Source organism: Lepisosteus oculatus, chromosome 3 (genome assembly GCF_040954835.1).
Source record: "Lepisosteus oculatus isolate fLepOcu1 chromosome 3, fLepOcu1.hap2, whole genome shotgun sequence".
In the NCBI taxonomy this organism is placed as follows: Eukaryota; Metazoa; Chordata; class Actinopteri; order Semionotiformes; family Lepisosteidae; genus Lepisosteus; species Lepisosteus oculatus.
In genome coordinates this window covers 35,181,515-35,202,070 of record NC_090698.1, presented here as the reverse complement: position 1 = coordinate 35,202,070, position 20,556 = coordinate 35,181,515, and the positions used below count along the sequence as shown (strand labels likewise).

The window sequence follows — 20,556 nt, the reverse complement described above, 5'->3', positions numbered from 1 at the left end:
GAACCCTCACAAATAAAGGGGATTTACTGTATAAATAATTAAATATTTTAAGAACTATTAGTGTAAACTATTACTGGAAGACATATTTGAGGATCACTAGTGATGCATAGACAATTTAAGCTTATAAACCATAGTTTGATTTGATTTTTAACAGTGGACATTGTACCCTCCAATAGAAGTGCATACATGACGTGGTACAAAAGAAAAACAGCATTGATATTTTTATTTTTGTTTTAAGACCTTAAAATATATTTTATTAGCAACATATTATGTTATTATGAACTTAATTACCATCCTATCTTGTCATCAGCAAAATTTCTACAAATAATTATTTTGGATTATTTTCATCCTAGAAAAAGATTTTTGTACTTTGTTTCATGTCAGTGCACAAGTTGATAAATTTTGTTTTTCAGATTTACACTTGTGCAGAAACACACAGTAGAGTTCAATCAGGTAGCCATGGCAAACTCAGAAGGCTCTGAAGTAATGTTGAATCGAGTTATGACGAAAGACAATGTTGGTGTTGCTGTATTGCTGGAGGTGAAGGAAATCTTTGTAGGAGGTAGGATTTTTTTTCTTTCATTTAAGACGGTAATACTGATTTAACATGGTATGAAAACTACTATGGTAGCTTTGATGAGTCAGAAGAATGTAAGTTAATGGGACAGGGTTTGGCTAGGTGTATTTTTAGAGCTTTTTTTAAATTTTTGAAATCGTATTAACATATTTCTGTTTTTTATGGTGAGGCAGTCAGTTAAAATGTCAAACTTTTGAACATTTCCATTTTCATTTATTAGTTTAATAGTTATATTTAGATTTCCCCAAATGAGATACATAAAAGTTGATGGCGTAAATGTTAAAGATAACACATTTTAAAGTTTTGTTCATTTTTTGAGTCATTTAATTATTTGATTTATTGCACTGATTTTTGGAAATAGGTATGGAACCTTTTCCTGAGAAACAGCTCCTTCTAGTGGCTAATGCGCACATGCACTGGGACCCTGAGTACTCTGATGTGAAGTTGATTCAGACAATGATGTTCATCTCTGAACTGAAGAACATTGTGAAGAAGGCCTCCAATTCTGCAAAGTCAGACTCTGCTTGTGACCCTGGATCCATCCCAATAGTCCTCTGTGCAGATCTCAATTCACTGCCAGATTCAGGTATGTTAGGCAAAGAAGAAGTTAAAACGTCAGGACAAACATATTGATTCCGAAGTTTGAGTAACTTGACAGTAGCAGTACAGTCCTCCCACAATAAACTGCTCAATTTAACTAAATGGTTGAGCAAAAAATGATTTAATGGTTACAACAATGAATTTCACAGAGCTCAGGCATTGAATGAAATGTCTTGGCTGTCTTAGAACCCTTTTAAATTAAGAGAAAACTTTTTAATACTGTCGTTGTATTCTAATTTCATAAATATCTAGTTGTAATTTTTTTACATTCATTATTGCTGAAAGACTATAGTTTTATAGTGTTTTACTAATGTTTTGATAGTAGAATTAAGAAACAGCCAAATTTGTGCATTTTTTTCCTTAAGGTGTTGTTGAATATTTGAGCAATGGTGGAGTAGCCGAAAATCACAAGGATTTCAAGGAGCTAAGATACAATGAATGTCTAATGAACTTCAGTTGCAATGGAAAAAATGGGAACTCAGATGGGTGTTTCACACACAACTTCCAGCTCAAGAGCGCTTATGAAAGTAATTTGATGCCTTATACCAATTATACTTATGTGTTCAAGGTAAGATTTGGTATCTTTCGTTACATGCAGATTCAATGGGGGAAAACCCATCAAAAGTTTTATAAAGCTGTCTTTTCCTTTTCTGTTAACCAGTTTATGTTTATTGTAATGCTGGGCCATGTGACATTTATGCTATTTAACATTTATGTGTTGACATAGATCCCTTAAAGTAATTTTAGAATAAGAAGAAGCTTCTTATTAATGCCAGTAATAGCGTAATTTAAAATGTTTTTCACACATAACATTTCCCTCCTTATAACACTATGCCCACCACTGTTTTACTTTTTTTACTTGTACATCTACAAGGAACTCTGAGCTAGGTTATTGCAATATTCTTGATGTGGCTTCTGGAGTAAGTGCACTGCAGTATTTTTCCACATCAGCTCAAAGTTATGTATGTGCCAACATTGATAAATATTGATGTCCATAAATGGTACTGCTCTTAAGATTTCTAACATCTGAAGTTCCATATTAAATTCTAGCAAAGGCAAGACAATGCCAAATGTGAATTACATATGTAAATGTAAATTTACATAATTATTTATTTCTGTAGTAAGTTATTTTATTTGTGTATAATGTAATAAAAAATTAGATTAAGTGAAGATCTTGATCTTTCACATGGATCTCTTGTGCATTTGTTCCAAAACTTGCTTTAACATGATGGTTTTGTTTAAATAAATGCAAATCTTTAGAAATAAGCATTTCTAAATAATTTGTAGTAATCATTTATAAGTAAGAAATTAATAGTAATAATTTGTAAACGTGTTCTGAAATGCTTATTTGCATTGTATGCTCCAATGCAAAGACATTAAAGAAATACCACAAATGTAAACACAGAGCAGCAATAACAACAACAAAGTTAAATGCAAAATACAGCTAAAATAACTGAAAAACAACTCAGCACAAGCAGTTTGAGACAAAAAAAAAACTTCAGTGTGAGTCAGGTGTAGAGATAGAGTTCAATAATTTGACAGCTTGTGGGAATAAATTGTCTTTGCATCTGGAGGTACATGCCTTATGCTCCTATAATGCTTACCAAAGGGCAGGGAAGATAAAAGCGAGTAACCAGGATGATTGTTATCCTTAGCAAGACTTCCATCCTTCCTGAGAGAGTGAATAGTAAAAATGTCCACAACAGAAGCCACTGTACTCCAATAATGGACTGTGCAGGCCTGATGAACTCCTCACAAACCTCACTGTAATACCACCCGTGAGCACACTCTCAATAGCGCACCTGTAAAATGTAGTAAGGATAGTTGAATATAGACCAACTTTTTCAAATGTCTAATGAACTAAGGGAGCTGTTCTGCCTTCTTTGTAGCTCCAGTTTCATGCTGGGACCACACTATCTCACTAGTAATAAAGGTACCCAGGAGCTTGAAGCTGCTAACCATTTCTACAGCCACCCCATTGATGTGAATGTGTGCCCTGATTTCTGAAATTGATAATCAGCTCTTTGGTTTTGCTGACGTTGAGGGAGAGATTATTGTCAAAGCACCAGTCCATCAGGTTCCTGACTTCATCAATGAATAGCATTCTGACATATGTGTATTTATCATCCAAATGAGCCATGGCAGTGTGTAAAGCCAGGGAAATAGCATCTTCATTGGACCTGTTACGTAGGTATGTGTTAACATGCCTCGTAACTAGCCTTTTCAAAGCATTTCATTATGGTAGATGTGAGCATTATCGGTCTGCAATTGTTAAAAAAGGTTGCAGTACTTTTACTTGTGCGATCGTGGTCCTGTTAAAACACATGGGAGCGGAAAATTGTAAACGTTTAAGATGAAAAATATCTGTAAAAGCCATGACCAATTGATCTGCACAGGACTCAAGGACCTGTTCAGAAAAGCTGTCAGGCTGGTCGCCTTCCATATGTTCACTCTTCTGAAAATTGCCCTGATTTCAGCCTCTGTGACAGACACTGCCATATCATCAGTGGCTGGGAACACTGGCGCCGGTGGTTCCATGATTCCCCTCTCAAACCGAACATAATAGGCATTCAGCTCATCCTTTAAAGAGAAATACTGATTTAACACTAGATATAACACTGCTTATTTTAGCTTTACAATTTGTTATAGACTGAATACCCCGCCACATGTGGCACACTTTGAAAGAGGCAGCTTGTATTTCTAGTTTATTTCGATTTTGCCTTTTAACATTCTTGATGGCTCTCTGCAGGTCATACCTTGCCATCTTATAAAGGTCCAGATTACCTGATTTAAAAGACTTTGATCGTGCCCACAGCTTACCCTGCGGTCCATGTGGGTCCTTATGCGCATATATTGTAAACAGGCCCCGTCCTTCGGATGAGAGGTCCTGACTCTCTGTGGTCATCCCAGGGCATTTCTCAAAAAGAGTTGGGATGTAACCCCGGCGTCCTGGCCAAATTTCCCATTGGATCTTCCAATCATGGCCTCCTAATAATACCCATTATCTCATCCCCACTGATAGCTGATGTGTGGTGAGCGTTCTGGCGCACTATGGCTGCCATCGCATCATCCAGGTGGAATGCTGCACATTTGTGGTGGTGGTGGAGGGGAGTCCCCATTACCTGTAAAGCGCTTTGAGTGGAATGTCCAGAAAAAGCTCTATATAAGTGTAGCAATTATTATTATGTTGTTGTTGTCTGTTGTTTAGTGTGTATGTTCATTTTTAATAAATATTTGTTTAACCAAGTGTGCCTGAATTATTTGTTCATCTCTTTGTTTATTATTTGTTCATATAAGAATATATGTGCGTGGTAAAAAAAATGGCGAAAAAATGGTACAGCCAAACACTGCTGCGACTTTTGTAGTTACTCTACTCCAAAAGAAGCAGGCAGCCACTTACTGTACTTTTTGGACCGGTCTTCCTACAGTCTGCCCTACACTCTACGTTTGGGCTGGTCTCTGGCATGTGCCCTTACCAGTCTGGCTCCTGGTACACTCCTGGTCGACCACCCATAAGAAGTGTACTACTGCTACTGATATTATAACTGACAATAAATATTATTGACACTAAATATTATCGAGTTCAGTAGTGCCATATACAGATGCAGCCATTCAAAGTGCGCGGTACAGACACCGCAGTACAGATACCGCAGGTATGATGACGCGATACCGCAGTGTGTGATTGGTTGACCGACAGGGGCACTCGTGGTCCGTTGGTCTGTCATAGAAAGACTTACTGTAAACATCTTTACTGTGCCCGTTGTAGATATTGAATTTTACCACTGAAGGGAAATCTTAGTAGCTGAGCATAAAAAGAATGGGAGCATACTGTAACGCGTGTGAAGGCCATAAACGATATTAATTTTGGAACGTAAACATACAGTATATGGCTGGTCTTGGTACTTTAAAGAAAAAAATACACACCAGTATTCCATTTCTCCCTAAACATTGTAAGCTTCGAAGTCTTTAACTAACGTGATACCGGAGTCAACAAGCATACTTTTAGAATTTGATTAAAAGGGAATATAATGTGGAATCGCGTATCTAAAGAATTTAATAATGGTATGATTATATTCGTGTGCTGCGACAGGGCTGTGTAGGGCTGTTTCGCCTGCCTGTTCATGCAAGCTGTCTTGTAGCCTACTGGTCTATGTGTGTGACTACCAACTGGCAGGCTGTGTGTTCGAATCCAGGTGGTGCTGGACTTTTCTTTTAACAAACATTTCTTTGAAAAAATAGAATAGCGATATTATGGACAATCAATTGACTTTTATATTTCAAAATATCGCAACATGATCGATTTTAAGTCATTTTTGACAACGGTCCCTGCTTCTGCTTCCTGCTTCTATTGTGTGTGTGCAACAGAGTAAATTTTTATAGAGAAATGGAGGCTGGACAGTATGCGTTACAATATAAACATTTATATTGATTTAAATCGTGTTCTGATTTAAATCGCAAATGCGTGTTTAATTATATGTGTTTTTTAATCATAATAAAAGGGAATATAGTATGGAATCGCGTATCTAAAGAATTTAATAACGGTATGATTATATCCGTGTACTGCGGCAGAGCTATGTAGGGCTGTTTCGCCTGCTTGACCATGCGAGCTCTCTTGTAGCCTACTGGTCTAGGTGCGTGACTACCAACTGGCAGGTTGTGTGTTCGAATCCAGTGTAACATAAACATATTACCGTATGCAAACTGTACTGTATACAGTATGTATATGTATATTTAATGTCTTAACTGTGCCCGTTTAATTGAATTAAAAAAAAAATATTTAACACGAACATTAAGCTGTTTACATCTTCCGCCTGAGAACAGTCACCCGTTGCTACCCAACGCAGAATGGTGATTGGCTGACACTATCTGACACCCCTCTGATTGGAGAAAAAAGACGTGCTGGTTTGCTATACACACTACCAGGAAGAGGATTTCTTTCTATTCAAAACGTGTATTTTAAAAGTTTAAGAAGTAAAAACCTTACAGCGTACACAGATTTCTAAACTGATCAGGATCGTTATCTTTGTCTTATGCCTAATAATGTTCACCGCTCTGTCCAGCAAATTAATAATAAACTTTATTTTATATAGCGTTTTAAATGAATAAGTAATTAGATTGCTCATAAACCTAATCACTTGCTTTTTCTTTTTATTTAGGCTCAGATTTCAACTATAGATCGTATTATTAATAACCATAATAACAACCAACCAACAAAAACAACCATATAAACATAATGGTGGTGCTGGACCTTCCTGTTTTATTTATTTATTTTTTAATCGCGTAACATAAACATATTACCGTATGCAAACTGTACTGTATACAATATGTATATGTATATTTAATGTCTTAACTGTGCCCGTTTAAGTATTGAATATTCATATCTAATTTTACCACTGAAGGGAAATCTTAACATAAACATACAGTATATGGCTGGTCTCGGTACTTTAAAGAAAAAAATACACACCGGTATTCCATTTCGCCCTAAACATTGTAAGCTTCGAAGTCTTTAACTAACGTGATACCGGAGTCAACAAGCATACTTTTAGAATTTGATTAAAAGGGAATATAATATGGAATCGCGTATCTCAAGAAATTAATAACGATATAATTATATTCATGTTGCAAAAGAACTGCAACGGACATAAAAACTCCCTTGCATGGTTTCATTACGACCAGAATCGGTCTTGAGATATTTTTAACTTGATTTACAGTATTTGAGAGGTATGTCTTAACACCGATACTACAGTGCTTAAGTACTGCTTACGTATATGTTTCTAGGTTTATATTATGCATTTCATACGGTCAAATTACTTTTGAGCAATAAGAAGCGCGAAACGGTATGCGTTTTACTTTCGTTTTGTGCTGGGACCCGTGGATTGATTAGAGATATCAAGTACATACAAGTCATTTTTTAAATGTTGTAGTTCGTCTTGAAAAAATGTTACGAGTACATCATCTATCAACAATTACACAGGTTCTGTTTCCATATTGCGGATTTTGGTTACGTAATATTATTTTCTAGATTTCACGTTGTGAATATGATGGGATGTCTGATGGGATGTTTCTAAAAATCCATCCTCTGTAAAACGTCTTCTCTAGTTGTCCTGCATATGTATTCGCTAATGAAGCTGTGTGTTCTGAGCCTAGATCTCTACATTTCTGTATGAACCAGCTTAGAGGGCTAAAGACAACTTGTGTTTAAATTGAGTGTAAGGCAATTTATGCTTCTAAAGTCATGGTCAGCATTTATTTTTGTACTGTGCTGTAAACTTGTTCTGTGCCAAGTCACATTATTTTATAGCGTTTTTAAAGCGTTATCAAATACGGTGTTACTGTAGTTTACCATGTCACATGGTCTGTGATTGAAACCTGTAAAACCGGTTTAATTCGTCACAGCCAGCACTCTTCAGGTGTGAGGGTCTTCTGCTCAGAATGAAACGCTAAAATGTTTGTGTATATTCTAATGGTAGTGGGGGGAGGGTGTGTGGGAACAGGTTTGGTTGAAACATTTTCTCTGAAAGCATTTTCTTCGCAGTTTAACCGATCTTGTTACAGCATGTTACAGTTTACTATTATTAACCATATTAATTTTAAGTGCTTAATGTAAAATCTTGTAAAAATATATTTTCATTGTTCAAATATACATTAAGTCTGACTATCATATAATAAGTTAAATACAAAACTAAAGAAAAAATAGGGTTAAATATAATTCAAAATATTTTGCTAACAATGTTAACTGTTTATGAATAATAAAATGTATTAACTAAGGAGTAGGATGGCACAGTTTTTAGTATGTTTTTTTTTTTTTAACCCAATCTCCGGGAAACCATTAGTACGATGGTGAATCGGAGGTTCTCAACCCTTGCTGGGTACGACTGGAAAATAATTCGTGATCGGATCAACGAAATGCTTCGTAGGAGGAGGCGGTCTTTTCCTCTTGTCTAACAGTCTGTCCACAAACAAAACATTCCTGTTAGACAAGAGGAATTGGAAAAAAAACCAATGTTGTCAATGAAAACCGGTGTGTGTGTCTCTCCCTGCTGGATGTCCCTCTCACAAACTGCTGAATGAATAAAATACTTTTATTGAAAACGAGTTTGCGATTGTCTGGTCTTTAAATTCTGGAGATACGCGATTCCATATTATATTCCCTTTTAATCAAATTCTAAAAGTATGCTTGTTGACTCCAGTATCGCGTTAGTTAAAGACTTCGATGCTTAAAATGTTTAGGGAGAAATGGAATACTGGTGTGTATGTTTTCTTTCTTCGGTGTGTACCGAGACCAGCCATATACTGTATGTTTAAGTTAAGTTGCAGTATGCTCAGGCACTAAGTAAAAAGAGATGCTTCGTATTGCTTGACTAATTTTAAAAACTAAGTTATAAATATAAAAATTGCAGGCACTGCTCTGGTGCGTCGGCTCCTACACAGTGCCTGTCTGCCGTAAGCGTTACAATATACATACAGTACCCAACACTGCTTGTACCCATCTGTCATGCAAATAAAACACCTTGAATTGAATTGAATTGAGGGGAGAAGGGGGGGATACTAAAGCCAATACTGGCTCAATGGGCTTTGACGTGCTAATGCGTTGGTTTAACGGTCCGGGTGTGGCAGGCTTCCAATGTCAACTCGACTCGATTAGAAGACAATGAACGTATTTTAGCCCTAAATGAATTAATAGCAAACATGGTTTACATAAAATACTTTTTTCCAAGAAAGTTTATAATAATACGATCTATAGTTGAAATCAGAGCCTACTTTAAAAATAAAGGAAAAGCATTTTCAGAGAGCAATCACGCTGTGTTTATGTAGAAAAAGTGATTAGGTTTATGAGCAATCTAATTACCTATTCGCTTAAAACGCTATATAAAATAAAGTTTATTTAGAGATGAATGATCAGTGTCGCAGTTTAAATAATGTGAGTCAGGAAACTAACACAGCGCCACCAGATTTAATAACGCAATAAAAACGCTATAAAATAATGTGACAGTACAGCACAGTACAACAATACTGACCATGACTTTAGAAGCATAAATTACCTTACACTCAATTTAAACACAAGCTGTCTTTCTGTATGAACCTCTAAGCTGGTTCATACAGAAAATGTAGAAATGCATTAGCCTGATCATGATTAAAAAACACATAATTAAACACGCGTTTGCGATTTAAATCAGAACACGATTTAAATCAATATAAATGTTTATATTGTAACGCATACTGTCCAGCCTCCATTTTTTCTATAAAAATTTACTGTTGCACACACACAGACAATAGAAGCAGGAACCGCTGTCAGAAGGGAAGATATGTTCAAAATATCGCAAATATCGATCATGTTGCGATATTTTGAAATATAAAAGTCAATTGATTGTCCATAATATCGCTTACCTATTTTTTAGAAGAAATGTTTGTTAAAAGAAAAGTCCAGCACCAGCTGGATTCGAACACACAACCTGCCAGTTGGTAGTCACGCACCTAGACCAGTAGGCTACAAGAGAGCTCGCATGATCAGGCAGGCGAAACAGCCCTACATAGCTCTGCCGCAGTACACGGATATAATCATACCGTTATTAAATTCTTTAGATACGCGATTCCATATTATATTCCCTTTTAATCAAATTCTAAAAGTATGCTTGTTGACTCCGGTATCACGTTAGTTAAAGACTTCGAAGCTTACAATGTTTAGGGAGAAATGGAATACCGGTGTGTATTTTTCCTTGTGATATTTTAAGCTCTAGTTGAATGATAGGTGTCGCATTTTAAATCATTTTCGTAGCTAGAAATTATGAAACGCCCTGTTAAAAGCAAGGAAGTTTTTATGCCCCGTTGAAGTAAAACAAAATGCCTGACAAAGTATGGCTTGGACAGATTCCAAGTGCTTGTACAAATGTGCTAAAGAAATTATACTTTGAGTATACAGCTTGTCCAAAGTCATCCATTATTAATACTATTAGTAATATCTTCAGTAAAGGCTTTGATGCATAAATATTTCTGATAAAGGTAGGTTGTGTACTTTTGTCCAACTGAGCAATCTTGCTTTCATAAAATATACCAACATTTTAATGACTGATGATTAACATGCTGTAATACACAGTTCAAAATTAAAGGCTCAAATGCTGTACATGAGAGGTTAAGCTCCCCCTGGTGGTTTTACAAGGCGACGCCGGATAGTTAGTCACGTGACACACGTGAAACGCGTGATACCGCGTGATACTGCGTGATACTGTGACACGCCCACCGGGGTATGCCGCGAAATACCTCACCCATTTTGAATGGCTGCATCTGTACTCGTCTAGTTGTAGAACAAAATATTTTTTTTTGATAACTTGCTTCAGTCATTAAGATCATCAACACACTTCACTTTTCTAGCCTTATTCCCAAGCATGGTGCCCAACCATGTGTGTCATTAATTCCTCACTTATTGAGGCCAACACAAGAGCCTTTGTGTTCTCATCTTGCGAGCTCAATATTTTATTTACTTTCTTGCTGGCTAGATTATAACATTTCAATATTTTCCATTACTGTTTGAAATTGTTCATTTCAACATTCCATGTCTTAATCATCTATTCATTTTATAGTTTAGCATTTAATATATATTTCACTATAAACAAGTCAATACTGAAGTAATCTGAATAGGGACAGTCAGTTTGGTGCAATACTGTAATATGAGTGAATGTAAATAAGGGACATTTTTTTCATTACAAGAAGTATTTTTTTATTGGTATGATCAAAATTAATCTAGGTAGAATTTAAATGGAGCTGGAAATGCATATTGATATAAAAAATCCAATAAAAACCACCACATAACTAAGGTGATAAAAAATACAATTTAATTTATCATTACCATTTCCTTCAAAGTATTCTCTCCTGAGAGACCCTTTAGAAACTATATATAATTATCCATTTAAACATCTTCTGTAGGTCTTTTTAATACTTGGCCTCTTCAGGTTAATTTCCATTTTTCTTTCTTTAAACATAATCATCCAGGTGTTTGCCCAGTCTTCTGTCTACAGTACATCTTTTACAGCTTCTACAGTGATTGTTCCTCCTATATTTCTGGTACACCTCCACTAATAACATCACCTTAGGTTAAGCAATCAACCAAAAGATTTTGATTTAAAAAAAATCATATTTTCATTAGTTTTCAGGCATCATAATGGTTTAACCAACTGTAGTACCATAGTTCATGTATATTCCTGAAGTTACCTTAACACTCTCTCCATATGTATTCTTAGGGTGTGATTGACTACATTTTCTACTCCAGCACACACATGAGTGTGCTTGGACTGTTGGGACCCCTGGACCCTCAGTGGCTCATAGACAACATCATCACAGGCTGTCCTCACCCCCACATCCCCTCAGACCACTTCACACTGCTGACCCAGCTCGAGCTCCATCCACGCCTGCCATCTGTCAATGGCCTGCATCTGCCCATCCAGAGGTAGTGGAGCCTAACCGGGAAGACTGGAGCCTCTCCCTACAGATATGTACAGATGTAAAGTCAAAATGCAGAACTAACAGCAAGAGTGAAGTATTGCCTTCTAACTGATTTTTGGTAGTCAACTCCTTTTTAATATTTGAACTTGCATTGTATTTTCTTCTTCAAGCTTGTTACCAAATTAGGAATGGGATTCTTTTTTTAAAAATCCTAAAACATGCTTGCGTTGAATAACTAATGTCAATACTTTAATTTACAGTAAAGGGAATAATATTTATATATATTTGCCCTAGTTATTGGTGCTTTTTATTGACAATAACATGGGCACGTTTCCATGAAATCCACATTTAGAATATTATTTCGAGAAAAAAGGACTTGGAACTTGTATGAATTCCTCTGTATTACTACTCTAGATAAAAAACAAATGATTTACCAGTATGCTTGGAAAAACAATAACTATTAAGATTCCAACCCTACTTGCTAAGAAAAAATGCATTTTCTTATTGCTTTCAGTGTCTATTTCTATATGCTATGCAATTTTTACATGTTATTTTTACTTACTAGCAGTGTGAGAATAAAGCAGACCATTTTCACTACTGCAGTCTTGTGAGGTGAAATTGTAGCAGTTTAATGAAAAAGAAAAATTGTCTAATAGGTTTCCAGCAAAGGAGTTCTTCTCTCCAATTTTTGTCTTTCCCAAGTGAAGTTAAATCAATATTCAGCTTTAAAGGGCACTTTATCAACAATGAAATAAACACTGTTATGTCTTATCTTTGGGACATTTTTAATGAAGAGGCTTACTACACCTTGAACACATTTAAATAGGTTTAAATTCTATACACCACAGTAATCAAAATAGTTGCCATGGCATCTAAAGTGTACTTGATAATTATTCAGGTAACTAGAAATGTTCGCAATCTTTCTTTTTGAAGGTTCACTTAATATCCAGCATTAGTATGATAAAGAAGAAAATGTTACTCTACACTTTATCATTGTTCACAAATAATGGATATTTTAGTACAGTTGATATGTATATTAAAAATGTTGTCAGCTTGGATGTGAACACATTATTAGAATCTATTAATGTGGACAATAGAACATGCTTTGCTTTTGTATGTGATTTGTTACCGAGGTTGTAGAAATATAGGATCTAATGAATAAATGAGCCAGTTATTCAGATTTTACAACAATGTAATTTTCTTTTTAAATGGTCTCAACTGTGTTATGGCTGGGAGATTTACTGGGTGGTAGGTAGGTGGAGACGATCAAAGGGTTTAGTGTTTTTATCCTCGTTAATTAACTCCTCGGTAAATAAAGATGTTCACTCCAGGTTAATGAGATAGATTCCCATTCAATCTGGGGCATCTAGATTTATGGAAAGAGAGCCTGTGTCCTAAATAAAGAAGAATATGATGTAGAGCTAACATCTCCCGATAAATTCGGATGCTCCTAAGTGAATGGAGTGGATATCTTCCTCTTCTAAAAATGCATCACTAACCTGGAAAGAGCATCTTTAGCTTGAAATTTCCTGCAATAACAGAATGGCAAGTTCTCTTGAACAACGTCCAGAAACTTAGCTTATATCTGGTCTCCAAGATTGATGCGAACAAGGTCCCCTTGCTTGATACACCTCTCTTCTTCTTTTGTCTTCCTTTTCTGTCTGTTTTTCTCTCTCTGCTTCTGCCAACCTGTCTTGTCATTGCTTTGAAGCACAAATGTTAACCCCCCCAACCATAACAGCTAGAAAGTTTCAGTTGGGGGATTGTTTTTGTTTTGAATTTCAGCTTCTACAGCAATACAGTTTAGCCAAAAATATTTTCTTACACTTTTGGGGTTACTTTTGCTTTGTGATAATCTTGGCATCAAACCAATGTTTTTAATCTGTTCAGATTTTTTCTTTCTAATTTTGATCTTACGAATAAAACGTCTTTGTTATAGAAGGTATCATAGAGTCTGTATTTTAAGAAGGTAACGTAGGATAATTGACAATTGAAGTAAAAATAAAACTCATTGGACATTTGCGACTTGCAGCTGTAATCGCAGCAAAAGGTGGCTCTACAAAGTATTAACGCAAGGGGGCCGAATAATTTTGCACGCCCCACTTTTCATTTTTTTATTAGTTAAAAAAGTTTCAAAAATCCAATAGATTTCGTTCCACTTCACAATTGTGTCCCACTTGTTGGTGATTCTTCACATAAAATAAAAAATTTATATCTTTATGTTTGAAGCCTGAAATGTGGCAAAAGGTTGAAAAGTTCAAGGGGGCCGAATACTTTCGCAAGGCACTGTGTATGATCATTCTAAAAAGCTGACCAGTACATATATATTCTTTACTACTGGGTTGCGTGACAAGCAGCCCCTTCTGCTGAATAGACCATTTGTTCCAGGAGAGGTCACTCAGTCATTTCCCTGAGAACTATGTCAGCTGTGCATAAAGACATCATGTGGCTATGTTATCTTTTGAGACCAGATATCCTGAGACAGATTTAGTTAAATATAAGTAAAAAGATACATAGTTAACAAAATATAATACAAACTTTTAGTAAGAACTTTTAGTTAATTCCCTCCCCTTCAATGTCACTTCTAACAAATAGAGCCTGTGATTTCACGTAAAACTTATTAAACCTGCATTGTGGTCATATGTTCTGCCTATAATTCACTCCATGTATTTTTGTAGACTGTGGAACTTGAACTTTACCCATAATGATTGTATATGAACCACAGAGACAGTGTTTTTTTCTTTTTTATAATTAATTATTGCTACAGAAAATCTATGGGGAATGTGTTGTACTCATTTTAAGATTTACTTTCTTTTGCCATTTTTAATATAATTGTTAGTGTAAGAGGTTGTTTATTTGGATTTTCCCCACTACATATTGCACTCTGTGTCTTATAACAAGTCACATGGTGCATTTCTCAAAAGAAATAGTTGTCCTCCTAAACAAATTAAAACAAACAAATTACAAGTTTTTAATTTCATGCACAGAACAAGATATGGATTTTGTTTGCGTTTGTACAGTAAAACAAACATATAATATGGATCATGAAAATTTGTTCAGGAAATTCCAAATGGCTGAACCAATAAAGGCACTCACTTGAAGAGCACATTGGGGTCATTGATCCCACAGTGCCACACAAAAGACTGAGCAGTAATGGAAGGATAGAAATTAATTGAGGTCTGTCAACTTTTCCATCAGACAGTGGTTCCTGTCACACTGTGCAATGCCCTTGTTGACTTGCAGTGACAAAAGTACATAGAAAGCTGCTTTTCCTGTTTGAGCTCAATGTCCTGCAGATCCTGTAAATGCCAAATGCAGGAGGATGTATACATTTCTGTTCCATGTAATAATAATAATAATAATAATAATAATAATAATAATAATAATAATAATAATAATTGCTTAGACTAACATAGCGCTTTTCTGGACACTCCACTCAAAGCGCTTTACAGGTAATGGGGACTCCCCTCCACCACCACCAATGTGCAGCATCCACCATGTCGGACAGTGTCTTGCCAAAGAGTTGGCGAAGTAGGCAAAACAATTAGGAAGATATATAATAAAATAATTTGCAATTACAAAGAAAGATGTACATATGTGCAGTGATTTGTACATTTATTTGCCTTTACAACTGACATATCATATCATATCATTTGTTTTTCCTTATTTAAAATTGGACAATCAGGCTAGATGAAATGAGAAAAAACATAGATACTGCAGGCTAAACTTAAATAAATTGTACACAACAAACATTCTGATCTGGAATCATGCAAGTACATGAGAATTTATAGCAGTTGCTTTAGATTTCGCATATGTTTCACATACTGACAATCCACTGAAGCTAAGCTGATGGAGCCTGGCCAGTACCTGGATTGGAAAACGAAGGTTTTGCTGGAAGAGCTGTTAGTGGGGACAGTATGGGATGCTAACCCTGCGGTCTGTGTGGGTAATGCCCCATTGTTGCGACAGGGACACTATAACATAAAACGGTGTCGTCCTTCAGATGAGATAAAACCGAGGTCCTGGCTCTCTGTGGTGATTAAGAAGCCCCAGGGCTTTTCTCGAAAAGAATAGGGGTGTTTCCCCAGCATCCTGGCCAAATTTCCCATTGGTCTTTACCAGTCATGGCACAAATACCAATCATTTGTACTGTTAAATTAACATACATTTTGGATGATATTCTCTCACTTTTATATGTGCCTATTTTTTAAATATCTAGTAGCAGCACTGCCTAAAATAGTGATGGGAAAACTGGTTTTACTGGAGGATAGGTTTTATGGGTATTTGTAAGGTGACACCTGCTTAAAATCATGTAACAATTCCTGCTTTCTTCCATTTAGCTTGTGTTTTTTTCAATTAACCACAGTTACTGGGAGCTCAGGGCAGAGCTGCAAGGGCTATGAGAATCAGTGTTTGTGCACCACAGACCCACAATATACGAAATTGCAAAGACAGAACTCCCAAAATGTTCGATGGGCAGTGTTATTTTAATATGTTAATCCTTGTTAACAGCTGTTAGATTTTATTTAAGAAAAAAGTTATGTAATTTTTATTTGTTGTTTTTTTTTTCAAGCATTGTCTGGAAACTTTTTATATCAAGGTAAGGTAGTAGCACCATCTGCCTTGAAACCAGCTACCTATCTTATTTGTGCTTGTACTTTAAACAATGTGAATTTTTATTCATTTTGTTTTGTCTTCAATGTTTTGGTTCCACTATGTTGCAGATTACATGGCAATTTTTTAAACAAACTATTTTAAAATCTACTGAGCAAAAGTACAAGTGAAAGTTGCAGTCCTATTTATAGTAGATTAATTGTATTTTTCTATCATTCAGCTATGACCGTAATTGGCTTTACATAGTTTTTTTGATAATGCATGCTCATAATATGCTGATTTTCCATATTTTATCAAACACAAATGTGTCAGAAAATATAAGCACATCAGATGTTGCTAAATATAGATTCAGCCATTCAAAATTCTTGGTAAAGCCCCGTACTGCGCGAAATTATCTGCAGTTTAGCACATTATAGCACAGTACGTGATTGGTTGACCAAAATGACCAACAGGCGGCACCTGTGGTGCACTGGTTGTTAGTGAAACGTTTCCTTCATTTCATCACTTTACTCTGCATGTTTAAATCTGCTTAATATTTAATATAATATGGAATTTTACAACTAAAGGGAAATTTTAATAGCTGAGCAAAAAAAGAAGAGGAGCATAACGTCTCTGAACATCATTAACAATATTAATTTAAGAATATAAACCTATTATGTAAACTGTATATGGCTGGTATTGGTAGTTTAAATAAAAAAATACACACCAGTATTCCACTTTCTTCATAAGCATCAAAGTCTTTTATTTGGTTACATACTGTGGTAATTTTGAAAAAGGTTTTTACTTGCTCCTTCTAACTATATTAAGTTTATATGCTTCATAAAAAGTTATAATGTTTTATCCTTTTCTATGAGTACTTGTGCTCGTTATCGCAGTAATAAACCTCATACTTTTTAGAATCCGCTAAATAGGGAATATATATGGAATCACTTATCTAGAAATTAATAACAATATTAATTTAAGGATCTAATATGTCTTTATATAGCTGGTAGTATGAAGTAGTTCAGGTGGGTAGCTACATTAGCATGTGTACACTGCAAAGGAACAAGTAATAGGTTTATTCCATGCTGAAATGAGAAGAAAGAAAACAACATTTTGGCCGTGGAGTCTTCTTCAGGTGTGAGAAAGGGCAGTATGCAAAGGTAATGTAGCATAGGAGAATAAAAGCAGGGAGAGAGGAGGGGCGGGAGGTGGGATCAGGGGACAGACAGAGTGGCCAGTCAGATAGTGTGAATTCAGGATAGGTGAAGAGAGGTGTGAAATGAAACCAACAAAGAATAGAGAGAATTTAGAAGAAAATAAGTCTGTCATTGAGAGAAAGGGAAAGGTGTAATCCTAGCAGCAGGATCATTTCAGTTTCTGTAGTCTTTCAAACGTAGGAGCTAGGAAAATCATCTTTGAGAACACAGACGGAAAGATTAGTGTGATCATGGCCATTAGAGGTGAAATGAGAAACAATAGGTTTGGAGAAATCTTTAATCTTCACAGCTCTAAACATGTTATCTGAAACGGTCTCCGGGTCTCCTTCCTGTTTCCCCAATGTTTCCCCTACTACAAGAGATACAGTAAATAATGTTGCTGGAGGTACAAGATGTCATCTAAGTGATCCAGAATTGTCCTAAGGGGCCTTGAATGAGTGTGGTTTAGATATGTACTTGCAAGTGATACAGCGAGCTCTGTTGCAAGGGAAAGTGCCTGGTGTGGATGTTTTTTTTTAGGGCGGTCAAGGGAGCTGTGTACAAGAAGGTTATGCAGATTAGGTGGTCAGCGATATGAGATGATGGGGCGGTCAGAAAAGAAGGCTACAATGGAGGGATCATCCTGTAGGATGGAAAAGTTGTCGTTAATAGTCATTGGGATAGAAAGTGTGTTGGGGTGGTAGGGAAGCACCGAAGGAATGCAGTTGTTACAGTGGGAGTTCCTGCTCGAATTGATGGTCCGAGGGGTGTTTTTGGCTCTGGCAAGGGCCCTGTCAATAACACTGTTAGGGTATCTTCTGTTGATGAAAAAAAAGTACATTTTGAAGGCTTGGTTCTGGAAATCAGTCGCTGCTGCACCAGTCATTGCTGTTTAACATAAGGCAACCAGCAATCAAATGTCCTGTTTTTTTTAACACTCATTTTTCCATACTGTAGTTTTAGAATTTGAATAAAGACGTGCCACAAGCAAACAACGCAATGTTGTATAGTTTTAAAGCCACTACAGTACAGCTTATGGGAAATACATTTATTTATACTGTATCAAAATCCTTTTTACTTCTTAATTATACATTTTAAACACTTTAATTTTTAAAAAATATAAATAAAATCGTTTTCTACAGGTGTTAAGCAGATTAGCAGGTAACTGACATAATAGCGCACTGTCCACTAACCGTAAAGACTGTTCTACAGCCTCTTTTAAAAACATTAGTTTGATTGGGGATGGTTTCAATCTGACTTCGAGATCAGGTAAATTAATGTTTTTACAAGATGTAGAACAAATACAACAAATTATTACATTGCAAATTGTAATATTATTGATTACTAATAGTTTATGCTTACACCTGACTTTTTTATTTATATGTAAATAAAATATTGAAGTAAGTGTGACATTCAGAAAAAACAATATAGAATAGTCTGTGGAGTTTGTATACTGTAGATAAAACTTTTCCTAATGTTTTTAACATTTAAAAGAATTTGTTCAAATATATGTTGAATCTTACTATAAAAAATAAGTAAAATACAAACTTATAAAGTAAAAAAATATAATTTGATATTAAGACAGGATACACTTTTTTCTGTGTCTCTTCCTACTCTATCTCACCTGCTTTGATTCAAACGCAGAATGCTTAAAAATGGGAGGGAATGTTTCATGCCAGCCAGCGCATTATCATCTCGTGCCAGAGGGAAGGGAAAAAAGGTGGTAGTTCTTGTCATTTATTTAAGTATAACTTTTATGGAAACAAGATCTACTACCTGGTTCAGTTAAAAAAATACAACTTATTTTGAATTAATCGAACCCCAGATGTGAATTCATAAAGCCATATTTACACACTATTCCTACATAACACCTGACCATCTATTATGAGGTTTTCAGTGCTTTGTTTGTGTATATTCCAATCTCAGTGGGGGCAGGGTGTGTGGGGAAACATTTAGGCTACAATTGAATTGAGGATCTGTATTCTTCACACCTGAAACTGTTTTCTCTGAAAGTGTTTCTTTCCTATTCAGCTGATCTTTTGCAGCCTGTTCATGCTTACACAGTTCCCCACGTGAATTCTCATTCTTGACTGAGAAAGCTTTAGAGAACTTTACAACCATTTTTATTTTTAATAAATTGTAAATATGATGTTTACATTGGTGTTTTTATTAATTTTTCACTTAACCGTATGGAGGAGTGTCAGCTGTCAAGGACATCTCCCAATCCAGCCGTTGCAAAGGGTTCAACTGTAGCCACAAATAAATAAAAAATAAACTTTTTTTTCTGCTGATGGTGAATGTAACAAATTTTCATGTTTCACATCCTAGAGAAATAATCAAGACAGTTGTCCAATCAAAGGTTTGATGTTTTTTTCTATTTTGAAACCATGATCTTGACATGCAGGTGTGAAGTAGAGTTAACACTGTCGCACATTGGAATGTTCTTACAAGTGTAAAAAGAGGCGATACACAACGTGTCTCCTCTATAACTCTTCAGTTTACAGAGAAAACAAAACTGACCAATAATACTCTTCCTGTGTCTAATTTCCAGGAAGTAACTCTGTTACAAAAGGGAACAGCAGCCCTTGACTATGGTTAAACAGTACATTATAATGTCGGGTGGAGTTTCAGCATTCACTTTTCTGTAATCTGTATAGAACCATGATGTCTCATCAATGTTTGGTACCAATAAACAGGGGGGGCTTCACAGACTTCCTTCTTTGAACTCAACTGCACTCCAGTAAACAATGTACAGTTCATCACCTTCTGCAATCCTTCTAGTTTAGCAGGATTTGCACGATAAGCACATTGTTAAATGGGGGATGACACTACCCAAGTCTATATCACTGTATGACACAGGTTTGAGTCTGAGTGTCTGTTAATAAAACAGAGCGCTTTCCAATACCTATAACTACTGCATGATTTCTTTATCCGTTTCAGCTAAATGAGGGGAATTAAATCGCTCAGAATCTCGGAGTGCCAATTGTAAAAATAACCCTTCTTCCCTCCTTTGTTTAACTTCATATTCATTCAAATTCATGCCAGAGCCAACAACAAGCTATAATAGTGGACTATTTTTATGTATTCACTATATAAGAAACAAACCAAAATAATACTCTGAATGTGCTTTAAATCATTGGGTGCAGTGCT

The 20,556-nt window shown here is 35.7% G+C and overlaps 1 protein-coding gene across 4 annotated transcripts in view; it reads left to right on the top strand.

The window, feature by feature from the left end:
• Nucleotides 1–19,694, top strand: part of cnot6l (CCR4-NOT transcription complex, subunit 6-like) — an 89,283-nt gene extending 69,589 nt beyond the window's left edge. For 3 of the 4 annotated variants that reach the window (XM_006626753.3, XM_015364692.2, XM_015364700.2), the window contains 4 exons: nucleotides 414–562; nucleotides 939–1,163; nucleotides 1,543–1,745; nucleotides 11,413–19,694. In XM_006626753.3, coding sequence (XP_006626816.2) covers nucleotides 414–562; nucleotides 939–1,163; nucleotides 1,543–1,745; nucleotides 11,413–11,622 — 787 coding nt within the window. In that variant the 3' untranslated portion in view covers nucleotides 11,623–19,694. Of the gene's footprint in view, nucleotides 1–413; nucleotides 563–938; nucleotides 1,164–1,542; nucleotides 1,746–3,066; nucleotides 4,425–11,412 lie in introns of those variants that run through there. The other variant, XM_015364684.2, reaches the window with a different exon arrangement.
• The last annotated feature ends 862 nt before the right edge of the window (nucleotides 19,695–20,556 follow it).